General features: G+C 44.4%; 1 protein-coding gene across 1 annotated transcript in view; it reads left to right on the plus strand.

Annotated features, from left to right (window-relative positions):
• Nucleotides 1–19048, plus strand: part of LOC139383653 (BRD4-interacting chromatin-remodeling complex-associated protein) — a 42047-nt gene that overhangs the window by 21284 nt on the left and 1715 nt on the right. Inside the window, exons 8-13 of the mRNA XM_071128189.1 lie at nucleotides 6412–7711; nucleotides 9154–9386; nucleotides 10006–10061; nucleotides 10452–10600; nucleotides 10942–11036; nucleotides 15796–15898. Coding sequence (XP_070984290.1) covers nucleotides 6412–7711; nucleotides 9154–9386; nucleotides 10006–10061; nucleotides 10452–10600; nucleotides 10942–11036; nucleotides 15796–15898 — 1936 coding nt within the window. The remainder of the gene's footprint in view (nucleotides 1–6411; nucleotides 7712–9153; nucleotides 9387–10005; nucleotides 10062–10451; nucleotides 10601–10941; nucleotides 11037–15795; nucleotides 15899–19048) is intronic.

The following is a 19048-nucleotide window of genomic DNA, read 5'->3' on the forward strand; positions in this document are numbered from 1 at the left end:
ATATGATCAAATTTTTTGGTTCTAGTCAGGATTCTAGCAGCCGTATTTAGCACTAACTGAAGTTTATTTAGTGCTTTATCCGGGTAGCCGGAAAGTAGAGCATTGCAGTAGTCTAACCTAGAAGTGACAAAAGCATGGATACATTTTTCTGCATCATTTTTGGACAGAAAGTTTCAGATTTTTGCAATGTTACGTAGATGGAAAAAAGCTGTCATTGAAATGGTCTTGATATGTTCTTCAAAAGAGAGATCAGGGTCCAGAGTAACGCCGAGGTCCTTCACAGTTTTATTTGAGACGACTGTACAACCATTAAGATTAATTGTCAGATTCAACAGAAGATCTCTTTGTTTCTTGGGACCTAGAACAAGCATCTCTGTTTTGTCCGAGTTTAAAAGTAGAAAGTTTGCAGCCATCCACTTCCTTATGTCTGAAACACATTCTTCTAGCAAGGGCAATTTTGGGGCTTCACCATGTTTAATTGAAATGTACAGCTGTGTGTCATCCGCATAGCAGTGAAAGTTAACATTATGTTTTCGAATAACATCCCCAAGAGGTAAAATATATAGTGAAAACAATAGTGGTCCTAAAACGGAACCTTGAGGAACACCGAAATTTACAGTTGATTTGTCAGAGGACAAACTATTCACAGAGACAAACTGATATCTTTCCGACAGATAAGATCTAAACCAGGCCAGAACTTGTCCGTGTAGACCAATTTGGGTTTCCAATCTCTCCAAAAGAATGTGGTGATCGATGGTATCAAAAGCAGCACTAAGGTCTAGGAGCACAAGGACAGATGCAGAGCCTCGGTCCGATGCCATTAAAATGTCATTTACCACCTTCACAAGTGCCGTCTCAGTGATATGATGGGGTCTAAAACCAGACTGAAGCATTTCGTATACATTGTTTGTCTTCAGGAAGGCAGTGAGTTGTTGCGCAACAGCCTTTTCTAATAGAGAGCCGTTTATTATGTTCAACATAGGAGGGCCAAGCACAGGAAGCAGCTCTTTCAGTAGTTTAGTTGGAATAGGGTCCAGTATGCAGCTTGAAGGTTTAGAGGCCATGATTATTTTCATCATTGTGTCAAGAGATATAGTACTAAAACACTTGAGCGTCTCTCTTGATCCTAGGTCCTGGCAGAGTTGTGCAGACTCAGGACAACTGAGCTTTGAAGGAATACGCAGATTTAAGGAAGAGTCCGTAATTTGCTTTCTAATAATCATAATCTTTTCCTCAAAGAAGTTTATGAATTTATCACTGCTAAAGTGAAAGTCATCCTCTCTTGGGGAATGCTGCTTTTTAGTTAGCTTTGCGACAGTATAAAAAAGGAATTTCGGATTGTTCTTATTTTCCTCAATTAAGTTAGAAAAATAGGATGATCGAGCAGCAGTAAGGGCTCTTCGGTACTGCACAGTACTGTCTTTCCAAGCTAGTCGGAAGACTTCCAGTTTGGTGTGGCGCCATTTCCATTCCAATTTTCTGGAAGCTTGCTTCAGAGCTCGGGTATTTTCTGTGTACCAGGGAGCTAGTTTCTTATGAGAAGTGTTTTTAGTTTTTAGGGGTGCAACTGCATCTAGGGTATTGCGCAAGGTTAAATTGAGTTCCTCAGTTAGGTGGTTAACTGATTTTTGTCCTCTGGCGTCCTTGGGTAGACAGAGGGAATCTGGAAGGACATCAAGGAATCTTTGTGTTGTCTGTGAATTTATAGCACGACTTTTGATGATCCTTGGTTGGGGTCTGAGCAGATTATTTGTTGCAATTGCAAACGTAATAAAATGGTGGTCCGATAGTCCAGGATTATGAGGAAAAACATTAAGATCCACAACATTTATTCCATGGGACAAAACTAGGTCCAGAGTATGACTGTGACAGTGAGTGGGTCCAGAGACATGTTGGACAAAACCCACTGAGTCGATGATGGCTCCGAAAGCCTTTTGGAGTGGGTCTGTGGACTTTTCCATGTGAATATTAAAGTCACCAAAGATTAGAATATTATCCGCTATGACTACAAGGTCCGATAGGAATTCAGGGAACTCAGTGAGGAACACTGTATATGGCCCAGGAGGCCTGTAAACAGTAGCTATAAAAAGTGATTGAGTAGGCTGCATAGATTTCATGACTAGAAGCTCAAAAGATGAAAACGTCATTTATTTTTTTTGTAAATTGAAATTTGCTATTGTAAATGTTAGCAACACCTCCGCCTTTGCGGGATGCACGGGGGATATGGTCACTAGTGTAGCCAGGAGGTGAGGCCTCATTTAACACAGGAAATTCATCAGGCTTAAGCCATGTTTCAGTCAGGCCAATCACATCAAGATTATGATCAGTGATTAGTTCATTGACTATAATTGCCTTTGAAGTAAGGGATCTAACATTAAGTAGCCCTATTTTGAGATGTGAGGTATCATGATCTCTTTCAATAATGACAGGAATGGAGATGGTCTTTATCCTAGTGAGATTGCTAAGGCGAACACCGCCATGTTTAGTTTTGCCCAACCTAGGTCAAGGCACAGACACGGTCTCAATGGTGATAGCTGAGCTGACTACACTGACTGTGCTAGTGGCAGACTCCACTATGCTGGCAGGCTGGCTAACAGCCTGCTGCCTGGCCTGCACCCTATTTCATTGTGGAGCTAGAGGAGTTAGAGCCCTGTCTATGTTGGTAGATAAAATGAGAGCACCCCTCCAGCTAGGATGGAGTCCGTCACTCCTCAGCAGGTCAGGCTTGGTCCTGTTTGTGGGTGAGTCCCAGAAAGAGGGCCAATTATCTACAAATTCTATCTTTTGGGAGGGGCAGAAAACAGTTTTCAACCAGCGATTGAGTTGTGAGACTGCTGTAGAGCTCATCACTCCCCCTAACTGGGAGGGGGCCAGAGACAATTACTCGATGCCGACACATCTTTCTAGCTGATTTACGGCGTCTCAGACCCCGTAACGGGAGGAGTAGAGACAAGAGAAAACCGGAAAACCGGTTGAAAGTTTCTGTCGGCTGAATGAGCGACACCGGTTGAGCGTTCCTACAGCATTTCCTTCCAGAAACCGTGAGAAAGTTGTCCGGCTGCGGGGACCGTGCAAGGGGATTTATACTAACGTTACTATCTGTACTTACTTGTGGCACAGACGCTGTTTCATCCTTTCCTACACTGAAATGACCCTTGCCTAACGATTGCGTCTGAAGCTGGGCTTGTAGCACAGCTATCCTCGCCGTAAGGCGATCGTTCTCCTGTATATTATGAGAACAGCGACTGCAATTAGAAGGCATCATGTTAATGTTACTACTTAGCTTCGGCTGTTGGAGGGCCTGACGAACCACGTCCAGATAAAGCATCATGTTAATGTTACTACTTAGCTTCGGCTGTTGGAGGTCCTGACGAACCACGTCCAGATAAAGCATCATGTTAATGTTACTACTTAGCTTCGGCTGTTGGAGGTCCTGACGAACCACGTCCAGATAAAGCGTCCGGAGTGAAAAAGTTGAGGGAAAAAACTAAAATATAAACGGTAATTAAAAAGTAAAAACCGTAAAGTTGTCAGGTAGCAAAATAGGTTGGCAACAAAACGCACAGCAACACGTAAACAAGTCTGTAAGTTGTGACCGGAAATGGCGAAGAAGAATCCTAGAGTGTCAGCTAAAGACTTACAGAAATCTCTGGAACATGCTAAAGTCTCTGTTGACGAGTCTACGATACGTAAAACACTAAACAAGAATGGTGTTCATGGGAGGACACCATGGAAGAAGCCACTGTTGTCCTAAAAAAACATTGCTGCACATCTGAAGTTTGCAAAAGTGCACCTGGATGTTCCACAGCGCTACTGGCAAAATATTCTGTGGACAGATGAAACTACAGTCGAGTTGTATGGAAGGAACACACAACACCATGTGTGGAGAAAAAAAAGACAACACACCAACATCAAAACCGCATCCCAACTGTAAAGTACGGTGGAGGGAGCATCATGGTTTAGGGCTGCTTTGCTGCCTCAGGGCCTGGACAGCTTGCTATCGTCGACGGAAAAATGAATTCCCAAGTTTATCAAGACATTTTGCAGGAGAATGTAAGGCTATCTGTCCGCCAATGGAAGCTCAACATAAGTTGGATGATGCAACAGGACAACAACCCAAAACACAGAAGTAAATCAACAACAGAATGGCTTCAACAGAGGAATATACACCTTCTGGAGTGGCCCAGTCAGAGTCCTGACCTCAACCCGATTGAGATGCTGTGGCATGACCTCAAGAGAGCAGTTCACACCAGACATCCCAAGAATATTGCTGAACTGAAACAGTTTTGTAAAGCGGAATGGTCCAAAATTCCTCCTGACCGTTGTGCAGGTCTGATCCGCAACTACAGAAAACATTTGGTTGCGGTTATTGCTGCCAAAGGAGGGCCAACCAGTTATTAAATCCAAGGGTTCACATACTTTTCCCACCCTGCACTGTGAATGTTTACACGGTGTGTTCAATAAAAACATGAAAACGTATCATTGTTTGTGTGTTACTAGTTTAAGCAGACTGTGTTTGTCTATTGTTGTGACCAAGATGAAGATCTGATCAAATTTGATGACCAATTTATGCAGAAATCCAGGTAATTCCAAAGGGTTCACATACTTTTTCTTGCCACTGTATGTACCCATTGATTCTTGAAGAATTGAACGTATAAATGCCTCATGAGCTTAGTTCAACTGTCATACCCTTAAAACATAAGCTTGTTTTACTGTTTGTAAATCATGTACACTACCGTTCAAAAGTTTGGGGTCACTTAGAAATGTCCTTCTTTTTGAAAGAAAATCAAAAAATGTTTTTATCCATTAAAATAACAACATCAAATTGATCAGAAATACAGTGTAGACATTGGTAATGTTGTAAATGACTATTGTAGCTGGAAACGGTAGATTCTTTCAAAATTGAATATCTACATAGGTGTACAGAGGCCCATTATCAGCAACCATCACTCCTGTGTTCCAATGGCACGTTGTGTTAGCTAATCCAAGTTTATAATTTTAAAAGACTAATTGATCATTAGACAACCCTTTTGCAATTATGTTAGCACAGCTGAAAACTGTTCTGATTAAAGAAGTAATACAACTGGCCTTCTTTAGACTAGTTGAGTATCTGGAGCATCAGCATTTGTGGGTTTGATTACAGGCTCAAAATGGCCAGAAACAAAGACCTTTCTTATGAAACGTGTTTGTCTATTCTTGTTCTGAGAAATGAAGGCTATTCCATGCGAGAAATTGCCAAGAAACTGAAGATCTCGTACCACGCTGTGTACTACTCCCTTCACAGAACAGCACAAACTGGCTCTAACCAGAATAGAAAGAGGAGTGGCAGGCCCCGGTGCACAACTGAGCAAGAAGACAAGTATTTTAGAGTGTCAGTTTGAGAAACAGACGCCTCACAAGTCCTCAACTGGCAGCTTCATTAAATAGTACTGGCAAAACACCAGTCTCAACATCAACAGTGAAGAGACTACTCCGGGATGCTGGCCTTCTAGGCAGAGTTCCTCTGTCCAGTGTCTGTGTTCTTTTGCCCATCTTAATCTTTTATTTGTATTGGCCAGTCTGAGATATGGCTTTTTCTTTGCAACTCTGCCTAGAAGGCCAGCATCCCAGAGGCGCCTCTTCACTGTTGACATTGAGACTGGTGTATTGTGGGTAGTATTTAATGAAGCTGCCAGTAGTACATCGCGTTGTACGAGATCTTCAGTTTCTTGGCAATTTCTCGCATGAAATAGCTTTCATTTCTCAGAACAGGAATAGATTGACGAGTTTCAGAAGAAAGTCCTTTGTTTCTGGCCATTTTGAGCCTGTAATCGAACCCACAAATGCTGATGCTCCAGATACTCAACTAGTTTAAAGAAGGCCAGTTTTATTGATTCTTTAATCAGGACAACGGTTTCCGCTGTGCTAACATAATTTCAAAAGGGTTTTCTAATGATCAATTAGTCTTAAAATTATCAACTTAGATTAGCTGCCATTGGATCACAGGAGTGATGGTTGCTGATAATGGGCCTCTTGTACGCCTGCCGTTTCCAGCTACAACAGTCACTTACAACATTAACAATGTCTACACTGTATTTCTGATCAATTTGATGTTATTTTAAAATGGACAATAAAAATATTTCTAAGTGACCCCAAACTTTTGAACGGCAGTGTACACGTAAACAAACAATGTATGGCCTCAAAACTATAATGTTGATATCATGGATGATCAGTCCTGGCATCCATAGCTCTATGAATTTGAGTGGTCACATTTCTCCAGCCCCCTTCCCTCAGCTTTTTACCCGAAAACAGGGTTTTGAACTGCTGATTGTCGCTCTAAAGGTTTATTGAATTAAATGTTGAAGATATTGTCTTGATTTACATAACATAACCTTATTGTTTTCCTTCGTCACACCACCATTTCTACCATAGCAAGCACTTACCCCTCCCAATCCCTCCCCATCACCTGAGGTCCTGGCTGGGACTGTGTCAGTGGAGGATCACACTGTCTCCGCTGTGGCCAGTGAGATGGAGGAGGCCCCTCCACCCATCCAGCCAGCAGTTCTAGGACATGCAGGAGCCCAGTCTGCGATGCCCCTCAGCCCTTGTGTGTTGGTGGCCTATCCAGCTTCACTACACCCAGAGACAAAGGAGACTACTCTGCTATGCCACTCTCCTACCCTGCTATGCCACTCTCCTACCCTGCTATGCCACTCTCCTACCCTGCTATGCCACTCTCCTACCCTGCTATGCCAATCTCCATCTGAGCAGGGTTTAGGGACCACACCCCCGGCTGGGCAGGGCTTATGGACCACACCCCCGAATGGGCAGGGCTTATGGACCACACCCCCGAATGGGCAGGGCTTAATGAGCACCCCCCCGAATGGGCAGGGCTTAGTGAGAACACTCCGGAATGGGCAGGGCTTAGTGAGCACACCCTTTACTAGGCAGGGCTTAGGGTCCACACCACAACAAGACAGTTTATCTTCCCCACCAAGTGGGGCCACCTCCCTGGGACTGGCTGGGTCTGGATCTGGGTCTGGAAGTGCCGTCCCTCAAACACAGGCTGCAGTGTTCAGAAGCCCCTCCCCTCTGCCTGTCAGCACCTCCCCCCAGCTCCAGACTGCAGTGTTCAGAAGCCCCTCCCCTCTGCCTGTCAGCACCTCCCCCCAGCTCCAGACTGCAGTGTTCAGAAGCCCCTCCCCTCTGCCTGTCAGCGCCTCCCCCCAGCTCCAGACTGCAGTGTTCAGAAGCCCCTCCCCTCTGCCTGTCAGCACCTCCCCCCAGCTCCAGACTGCAGTGTTCAGAAGCCCCTCCCCTCTGCCTGTCAGCACCTCCCCCCAGCTCCAGACTGCAGTGTTCAGCAATCCCAGCCCCTCTCCTCTACCTGTATGTATGCCTCAGCAGCAGCCTGAACCCCTCCTAGTGCAGCCTGACCCCCTCCTAGCGCAGCCTGACCCCCTTCTAGCGCAGCCTGACCCCCTCCTAGTGCAGCCTGACCCCCTCCTAGCGCAGCCTGACCACCTCCTAGCGCAGCCTGACCACCTCCTAGCGCCGCCTGACCACCTCCTAGCGCAGCCTGACCCCTTCCTAGCGCAGCCTGACCCCCTCCTAGCGCAGCCTGACCCCCTCCTAGTGCAGCCTGACCCCCTCCTAGTGCAGCCTGACCCCCTCCTAGTGACTCCCAGCTCCTATGGAGATCAGGCTAACCAGCAACACACAAAGCAAAGCAGTGAGTCTGATCACACAGAGTCTGCAACCCAAATGGCACCCTATTCCCTACATAGTGTCCTACTTTTGACCAGAGTCCTATGGGAATAGGGTTCCATCAGGGATGCACACAGAGTATTAATACAAATCATCATGCAACAATTCTAACAGTCCCTTTCACAGTCTTCCTAACCCACTCCTTTCACTCTGTCTCCCTGCCTCACACACATCATCATCACCACCACCATCATCACCATCATCATCACCACTACCAACACCACCATCATCAACACCACTACCAACACCACCACCACCACCATCATCACCACTACCAACATCATCACCATAACCACCACCACCACCACCATCATCACCACCAACATCAACACCATCATCAAAACCATCATCACCACCATCATCACCACCATCATCACCACCATCATCACCACCATCAACACCACCATCATCACCACCATCAACACCACCATCATCAACACCACCATCACTACCAACACCACCACTACCAACACCATCATCATCACCACCATCATCACCAACACCATCATCAACACCACCATCATCACCAACACCATCATCAACACCACCATCATCACCAACACCATCATCATCACCACTACCACTACCACTACCAACACCATCATCATCACCACCATCATCATCAACACCACCACCACTACCAACACCACCACTACCATCACCATCATCACCACCATCATCACCACCATCAACACCACCATCATCACCACCATCAACACCACCATCATCATCACCACCATCATCAACACCACCATCATCACCACCACCATCATCAACACCACCACCACTACCAACACCACCACCATCATCAACACCACCATCATCAACACCACCATCATCAACACCACCATCATCACCATCAACACCACCATCATCAACACCACCACCATCAACACCACCATCATCAACACCACCACCATCAACACCACCATCATCAACACCACCATCATCAACACCACCATCATCAACACCACCATCATCAACACCACCATCATCAACACCACCACCAACACCACCACTACCAACACCACCATCATCACCACCACCATCATCATCATCACCACTACCAACACCACCATCATCAACACCACTACCAAAACCATCATCAACATCATCATCACCACTACCAACACCATCATCACCATCATCATCAACACCATCACCAAAACCATCATCATCATCACCATCATCATCACAACCATCACCATCACAACCATCATCACCATCACCATCATCAACACCATCACCAAAACCATCATCATCATCACCATCATCATCACAACCATCACCATCACAACCATCATCACCATCATCATATCACCATCATCATCACCATATCACCACCATCACTCCCATCGTCATCACCCCCATCATCACCCCCATCATCTTCTGTATTATAATGCTCAGAACCACCAGCTGCCTTGGCCATGGATGTGGAGGGTAAAGCCTTTACTCTTGATGTCCATCCACCTTCTCCCAGACCCCAGTGGCCACCAGGCCCCCACACAGTCCAGGGGCCCAACACAGTTCGGTGGCTCCACACTGTCCAGGAGCCCCAGTACGACCAGGGGCCCCAATCCCACAGAGAACAGGACCAGTGGCTCAGAGCAGTTCAGACAGCCCAACAGTCAAAGACAAAGGTGAGAAACATGGACCCCTATTCCCTATATCGGGAATAGGGTGCCATTTCAGATATGTCCATTCTCAGATTCTAGGCCTTCCATCCAGCATATTGGTCTGAAACCACAATGCTCTTCATTCTACTCACATTCTGAAACCACGATACTACTCAGATTCTGAAACCACTATAGTACTCAGATTCTGAAACCACGATACTACTCAGACTCTGAAACCACGATACTACTCAGATTCTGAAACCACTATACTACTCAGATTCTGAAACCACTATACTACTCAGATTCTGAAACCACTATACTACTCAGACTCTGAAACCACGATACTACTCAGATTCTGAAACCACGATACTACTCAGACTCTGAAACCACTATACTACTCAGATTCTGAAACCACAATGCTCTTCATTCTACTCACATTCTGAAACCACGATACAACTCAGATTCTGAAACCACGATACTACTCAGACTCTGAAACCACAATACTACTCAGACTCTGAAACCACAATACTACTCAGACTCTGAAACCACAAATACTACTCAGATTCTGAAACCACGATACTCTTCATTCTACTCAGATTCGTCAATCTCCAGTAAACCTAAGGTCATATCTCATCCATACCAGGTGGCCGGTCCCGTGGCGAAGGAGAGAGAGCAGAGACTGACTGAAACGATGTGCAGGTGAGAAGCAGGACACGTCAGGTAGTCACTCTCTGATATTGACGACGTCCGTATCGCATGACGACGAAGTGCAGTACCAAAAGGTTTTCTGAGGTGTGAACGAAGGATAGATGCCCTGCTGTTTTATGGTGCAACGGTTCATCCTTAAAGGGATATTTGGCAATGAAGTCATTGTGCTAACGCTAGTTAGCATTTGCTCATTAAACTACCCCTAAACTTCCTTCATATTGGATGCAGAGACATACAAATGGTATCCATGAGTTCATCGGACTCTGGGGAAGTCGATAAAATGGCTTTTAAAAACTGCAGGAGCATTCACCAGAGTATAGATCCTCTGCTGACTTTTACGTTGTTTGAACCCTAAACTAGTGTCTGTGATGTCACCCGCAGGCTCCAGCAGCAGCTGTGTCAGGACCAGAGACCGGTCCAGAGCCCTTACATCTGTTCTCCCTTCTCCTCATTGGGGGAGGCTGTGACACACCTGTTACCATACCACACCTGTGCCGGACACCTGCCTAGTCAGGACGACTTCAACTTAGGTCAGAACACCGCTTTTAATTCACTCTGTAGAGACTGGCAGTACACTCTTAGAGGGAAAAAAGGGTTCCAAAAGGAACCCTTTGTGAAAAGGGTTCTACATGGAACTCAAAAGGGCTTTAACTGGAACCCATAAGGGTTCTACATGGAACCCAAAAGGGTTTAAACTGGAACCCAAAATGGTTCCTCAAAAAGTTATCCCATGGGGACAGCTGAGCAACCCTATTATGTTGTAGATATAACCTTGTTTTTCTAAGAATGTAGTAAAAACGGGAGCTTGATGCCATTATGAGTCTCTGTATCTGTATGTATGATTATTGACGTGTCCCCCCTCTCTCTCCAGTGGACAAGCAGTTTGACACTGTGTCCGGGTTCCTACTGAAACGCACCAAGGACATGCTCAACAAATACAGACAGCTACTGCTCGGGGAGGCACTGGTACGACACTGCTCTCACACATCTATATTTCCCTTTTTTTCTCCTAAATCATAAAAAATAAAAATTTGGGAGTTCCTCAAGGGTCAGTTCTAGGACCACTACTGTTTTCAATTTTACAGTTGAAGTCGGAAGTTTACATACACTTAGTTTGGAGTCATTAAATCTCATTTTCAACCACTCCACACATTTCTTGTTAACAAACTATAGTTTTGGCAAGTTGTTTAGGACATCTACTTTGTGCATGACACAAGTAATTTTTCCAACAATTGTTTACAGACAGATTATTTCAGTTATAATTCACTGTATCACAATTCCAGTGATTCAGATGTATACATACACTAAGTTTATTGTGTCTTTAAGCAGCTTGGAAAATTCCAGAAAATTATGTCATGGCTTTAGAAGCTTAATTGACATAATTTGAGTCAATTGGAGGTGTACCTGTGGATGTATTTCAAGGCCTACCTTCAAACTCAGTGCCTCTTTACTTGACATCATGTGAAAATCAAAAGAAATCAGCCAAGACCTCAGAAAAAAAATTGCAGACCTCCACAAGTCTGGTTCATCCTTGGGAGCAATTTCCAAACCCCTGAAGGTACCACATTCATCTGTACAAACAATAGTACGCAAGTATAAACACCATGGGACCACGCAGCTGTCATACCGCTCAGGAAGGAAACGCGTTCTGTCTCCTAGAGATGAACGTACTTTGGTGCAAAAAGTGCAAAACAATCCCAGAACAACAGCAAAGGACCTTGTGAAGATAGTGGAGGAAACATGTACAAAAGTATCTATATCCACAGTAAAACGAGTCCTATATCGACATAACCTGAAAGGCCGCTCAGCAAGGAAGAAGCCACTGCTCCAAAACCGCCATAAAAAAGCCAGACTACGGTTTGCAACTGCACATGGGGACAAAGATCGTACTTTTTGGAGAAATGTCCTCTGGTCTGATGAAACAAAAATAGAAGTGTTTGGCCATAATGACCATCGTTATGTTTGGAGGAAAAGGGGGAGGCTTGCAAGCCGAAGAACACCATCCCAACTGTGAAGCACGGGGGTGGCAGCATCATGTTATGGGGGTGCTTTGCTGCTGGAGGGACTGGTGCACTTCACAAAATAGATGGCATCATGAGGGAGGAAAATTATGTGGATATATTGAAGCAACATCTCAAAACATCAGTTAGGAAGTTAAAGCTTGGTCGCAAATGGGTCTTCCAAATAGACAATGATCCCAAGCATACTTCCAAAGTTGTGGCAACATGGCTTAAGAACAACAAAGTCAAGGTATTGGAGTGGCCATCACAAAGCCCTGACCTCAATCCTATGGAAGATTTGTGGACAGAACTGAAAAAGTGTGTGCGAGCGAGGCCTACAAACCTGACTCAGTTACCCCAGCTCTGTCAGGAGGAATGGGACAAAATTCACCCAACCTATTGTGGGAAGCTTGTGGAAGGCTTCCCGACACGTTTGACCCAAGTTAAACAATTGAAAGGCAATGCTACCAAATACAAATTGAGTGTATGTAAACTTCTGACCCACTGGGAATATGAGGAAAGAAATGAAAGCTGAAATAAATAATTCTCTCAACTATTATTCTGACTTTTCACAGTCTTAAAATAAAGTGGTGATCCTATCAGACGTAAAACAGGGAATTTTTTACTAGGAATAAATATCAGGAATTGTGAAAAACTGAGTTTAAATGTATTTGGCTAAGGTGTATGTAAACTTCCGACTTCAACTATATATGCTACTGCTTGGAGATGCTATTCGGAAACATAGTGTCAATTTTCACTGATACACGGACAATACAAGGCTGCTGATACAGGCTTTATAAGTACATGTGATTTGGTTGTGTTTCCGATTACTTTGTGCCCAATAGAAATTAATGGTAAATAATGTATTGTGTCATTTTGTAGTCCCTTTATTGTAGATAAGAATAACACTTCTACATTAATGTAGATACTACCATGATTACGGATAAGCCTGAATGAATCGTGAATAATGGTGAGTGAGAAAGTTAGACGCACAAATATCACGACATGCTAACCTCTCACCATTACAATAACAGGAGAGGTTAGCATACCTCCAAGACATGCTAACCTCTCACCATTACAATAACAGGCGAGGTTAGCATACCTCCAAGACATGCTAACCTCTCACCATTACAATAACAGGGGAGGTTAGCATTTCATATCATGCCCCTAAAACATGCTAACCTCTCACCATTACAATAACAGGGGAGGTTAGCATTTCATATCATGCCCCTAAAACATGCTAACCTCTCACCATTACAATAACAGGGGAGGTTAGCATTTCATATCATGCCCCTAAAACATGCTAACCTCTCACCATTACAATAACAGGGGAGGTTAGCATTTCATATCATGCCCCTAAAACATGCTAACCTCTCACCATTACAATAACAGGGGAGGTTAGCATTTCATATCATGCCCCTAAAACATGCTAACCTCTCACCATTGCAATAACAAAGGAGTTTAGCATTTCATATCATAACCCCCAAGACATGCTAACCTCTCACCATCACAATAATAAGGAACATTAGCAAATGAGTGGGGGGGGGGTGATATTTGTGCATCTGTAACTTTCTCAGTTATTATTCACGATTCATTCAGGATGAATTGTAACCGTGATAGTAGCATCAACATTAACGTAGAAGTGTTTAGAAACATTATATTCTTATTTATAATAAATGTGACTCCAAAATGACACAATACATTATTTACCATTCGTTTCTATTGGGCGCAAAATAATCTGAAACACAACCAAAACAAACAGCAAATGCTTCCAATATGTTTTTGTAGAGTCAAAAGCTTGATATAATCATTGCATGCTGTGAATATGAGAACAAATACTTAACGTTTGACTATTTAAATACATGTGTAAGTGAATTTGGTCCAATACTTTTGGGGGGGGGGGGGGGGGCGGCTATGTACAAAAAGTGTTATAATTTCTAAACTGTTCCCCTGATATGGATTAAAAAAAATACCCTCAAATTAAATCTGACAGTCTGCACTTTAACTTTATAGTCATTGGTTCATTTCAAATACAACATTTTGGAGTTTTATATCTAAAAAAAAGAAAACATACTCCAATGTCCCAATAATTACAGAAGGCACTCTATCACACACACTGTAGGTACCAATGTCCCAATAATTACAGAAGGCACTCTATCACACACACTGTAGGTACCAATGTCCCAATAATTACAGAAGGCACTCTTATCACACACACTGTAGGTACCAATGTCCCAATAATTACAGAAGGCACTCTTATCACACACACTGTAGGTACCAATGTCCCAATAATTACAGAAGGCACTCTATCACACACACTGTAGGTACCAATGTCCCAATAATTACAGAAGGCACTCTTATCACACACACTGTAGGTACCAATGTCCCAATAATTACAGAAGGCACTCTTATCACACACACTGTAGGTACCAATGTCCCAATAATTACAGAAGGCACTCTATCACACACACTGTAGGTACCAATGTCCCAATAATTACAGAAGGCACTCTATCACACACACTGTAGGTACCAATGTCCCAATAATTACAGAAGGCACTCTATCACACACACTGTAGGTACCAATGTCCCAATAATTACAGAAGGCACTCTTATCACACACACTGTAGGTACCAATGTCCCAATAATTACAGAAGGCACTCTTATCACACACACTGTAGGTACCAATGTCCCAATAATTACAGAAGGCACTCTTATCACACACACTGTAGGTACCAATGTCCCAATAATTACAGAAGGCACTCTATCACACACACTGTAGGTACCAATGTCCCAATAATTACAGAAGGCACTCTTATCACACACACTGTAGGTACCAATGTCCCAATAATTACAGAAGGCACTCTATCACACACACTGTAGGTACCAATGTCCCAATAATTACAGAAGGCACTCTTATCACACACACTGTAGGTACCAATGTCCCAATAATTACAGAAGGCACTCTTATCACACACACTGTAGGTACCAATGTCCCAATAATTACAGAAGGCACTCTTATCACACACACTGTAGGTACCAATGTCCCAATAATTACAGAAGGCACTCTTATCACACACACTGTAGGTACCAATGTCCCAATAATTACAGAAGGCACTCTATCACACACACTGTAGGTACCAATGTCCCAATAATTACAGAAGGCACTCTTATCACACACACTGTAGGTACCAATGTCCCAATAATTACAGAAGGCACTCTTATCACACACACTGTAGGTACCAATGTCCCAATAATTACAGAAGGCACTCTATCACACACACTGTAGGTACCAATGTCCCAATAATTACAGAAGGCACTCTTATCACACACACTGTAGGTACCAATGTCCCAATAATTACAGAAGGCACTCTTATCACACACACTGTAGGTACCAATGTCCCAATAATTACAGAAGGCACTCTATCACACACACTGTAGGTACCAATGTCCCAATAATTACAGAAGGCACTCTTATCACACACACTGTAGGTACCAATGTCCCAATAATTACAGAAGGCACTCTTATCACACACACTGTAGTTACCAATGTCCCAATAATTACAGAAGGCACTCTTATCACACACACTGTAGGTACCAATGTCCCAATAATTACAGAAGGCACTCTATCACACACACTGTAGGTACCAATGTCCCAATAATTACAGAAGGCACTCTTATCACACACAATGTAGGTACCAATGTCCCCCATTTATCAATATCAACAGCAGGTGATGCCGTCGGCAGAGATGGTGATGCTGGATCGTCTGTTCCTCCAATCAGAGAGGTTTTCCCTGGGGGAGGACCGACACAGGGCTCGTAGAGACCCAGGTTAGTGCCGTGGGGGAGTGGAGATGCACTATATATACAGCAGTATGTGGACACCCCTTCAAATGAGTGGATTCGGGTATATCAGCCACACACGTTGCTGACAGGTGTATAAAATCGAGCACACAGCCATGCAATCTCCATAGACAAACATTGGCAGTAGAATGGTCCTTACTGAAGAGCTCAGTGACTTTCACCGTGGCACCGTCATACGATGTCACCTTTCCAACAAGTCAGTTCTTCAAATTTTTGCCCTGCTAGAGCTGCCCCGGTCAACTGTAAGTGGAAACGTCTAGGAGAAACAACGGCTTAGCCACGAAGTGGTAGGCCCACACAAGCTCACAGAACAGGGTTTAGTGGATGCCAGGAGAACACTACCTGCCCCAATGCATACTGCCAACTGTAAAGTTTGGTGGAGGAGGAATAATGGTCTGGGGCGGTTTTTCATTGTTCGGGGTAGGCACCTTAATTCCAGTGAAAGGAAATCTTAACACTACAGCATAAAATGACATTCTAGACAATTCTGTGCTTCCAACTTTGTGGCAACAGTTTAGGGAAGGCCCTTTCCTGTTTCAACATGATAATACCCCTGTGCACAAAGCGAGGTCCATACAGAATTAGTTTATTGAGATCGGTGTGGAAGAACTTGACTGGCCCGCACAGAGCCCTGACCTCAACCCCATCGCACACCTTTGAGATGAATTGGAATGCTGAATGTGAGCCAGGCCTAATCACCCAACATCAGTGCCCGACCTCACTAATGTTCTTGTGGCTGAATTGAAGCAAGTCCCCGCAGTAATGTTCCAACATCTAGTGGAAAGCCTTCCCAGAAGAGAGGCTGTTATAGCAGCAGAGGGGGGACCAACTCCATATTAATGCCCATGATTTTGGAACAGGTACAGGTGTAGTGTACCTACTGGTGTACAGGTACAGGTGTAGTGTACCTACTGGTGTGTACAGGTACAAGTGTAGTGTACCTACTGGTGTGTACAGGTACAAGTGTAGTGTACCTACTGGTGTGTACAGGTACAGGTGTAGTGTACCTACAGGTACAGGTGTACAGGTGTAGTGTACCTACAGGTACAGGTGTAGTGTACATACTGGTACAGGTGTACAGGTACAGGTGTAGTGTACCTTCAGGTACAGGTGTACAGGTGTAGTGTACCTTCAGGTACAGGTGTACAGGTACAGGTGTAGTGTACCTACAGGTACAGGTGTAGTGTACCTACAGGTACAGGTGTAGTGTACCTACAGGTACAGGTGTAGTGTACCTACTGGTACAGGTGTAGTGTACCTACAGGTACAGGTGTAGTGTACCTACAGGTACAGGTGTAGTGTACCTACAGGTACAGGTGTAGTGTACCTACAGGTGTAGTGTACCTACTGGTGTACAGGTACAGGTGTAGTGTACCTAATGGTACAGATGTACAGGTGTAGTGTACCTAATGGTACAGGTGTACAGATGTAGTGTACCTAATGGTACAGGTGTACAGATGTAGTGTACCTACAGGTACAAGTACAGGTGTAGTGTACAGGTACAGGTGTAGTGTACCTACAGGCACAGGTGTACAGGTGTAGTGTACATACTGGTACAGGTACAGGTGTAGTGTACCTTCAGGTACAGGTGTACAGGTACAGGTGTAGTGTACCTACAGGTACAGGTGTAGTGTACCTACAGGTACAGGTGTAGTGTACCTACTGGTACAGGTGTAGTGTACCTACAGGTACAGGTGTACAGGTACACGTGTAGTGTACCTACAGGTGTAGTGTACCTACTGGTGTACAGGTACAGGTGTAGTGTACCTAATGGTACAGATGTACAGGTGTAGTGTACCTAATGGTACAGGTGTACAGATGTAGTGTACCTAATGGTACAGGTGTACAGATGTAGTGTACCTACAGGTACAAGTACAGGTGTAGTGTACAGGTACAGGTGTAGTGTACCTACAGGCACAGGTGTACAGGTGTAGTGTACATACAGGTGTACAGGTGTACAGGTGTAGTGTACATACAGGTGTACAGGTGTACAGGTGTACAGGTGTAGTGTACCTACAGGTAAACAGGTGTAGTGTACCTACATGTGCACAGGTGTAGTGTACCTATGGGTACAGGTGTACAGGTACAGGTGTAGTGTACCTACAGGAGTACAGGTACAGGTGTAGTGCACATACAGGTACAGGTGTAGTGTACCTACAGGAGTACAGGTACAGGTGTAGTGTACCTACAGGTACAGGTGTACAGGTACAGGTGTAGTGTACCTACAGGTACAGGTGTAGTGTACCTAGAGGTGTAGTGTACATACAGGTGTACAGGTGTACAGTACCTACAGGTAAACAGGTGTAGTGTACCTACATGTGCACAGGTGTAGTGTACCTACGGGTACAGGTGTACAGGTACAGGTGTAGTGTACCTACTGGTACAGGTGTAGTGTACCTACAGGTGCAGGAGTACAGGTACAGGTGTAGTGCACATACAGGTGTAGTGTACTTACAGGTACAGGTACAGGTGTAGTGTACCTACAGGTACAAGTGTAGTGTACCTACAGGTGTAGTGTACCTACAGGTACAGGTGTACAGGTGTAGTGTACCTACAGGTACAGGTGTACAGGTACATGGTGTAGTGTACCTACAGGTACAGGTGTACAGGTACATGGTGTAGTGTACCTACAGGTACAGGTGTACAGGTGTAGTGTACCTACAGGTGTACAGGTGTAGTGTACCTACAGGTACAGTTGTACAGGTGTAGTGTACCTACAGGTGTACAGGTGTAGTGTACCTACAGGTACAGGTGTACAGGTGTAGTGTACCTACAGGTACAGGTGTACAGGTACATGGTGTAGTGTACCTACAGGTACAGGTGTACAGGTGTAGTATACCTACATGTACAGGTGTACAGGTACAGGTGTAGTGTACCTACAGCTGTACAGGTGTAGTGCACCTACAGGTACAGGTGTACAGGTGTAGTGTACCTATGGTGTACAGGTGTAGTGTACCTACATGTACAGGTACAGGTGTTTGTTTACCTACAGGTACAGGTGTAGTGTACCTACAGGTACAGGTGTAGTGTACCTACAGGTACAGGTGTAGTGTACCTACAGGTACAGGTGTAGTGTACCTATAGGTACAGGTGTAGTGTACCTACAAGTTCAGGTGT

The sequence above is a fragment of the Oncorhynchus clarkii genome, chromosome 25 (genome assembly GCF_045791955.1).
Source record: "Oncorhynchus clarkii lewisi isolate Uvic-CL-2024 chromosome 25, UVic_Ocla_1.0, whole genome shotgun sequence".
Taxonomy (NCBI): Eukaryota; Metazoa; Chordata; class Actinopteri; order Salmoniformes; family Salmonidae; genus Oncorhynchus; species Oncorhynchus clarkii.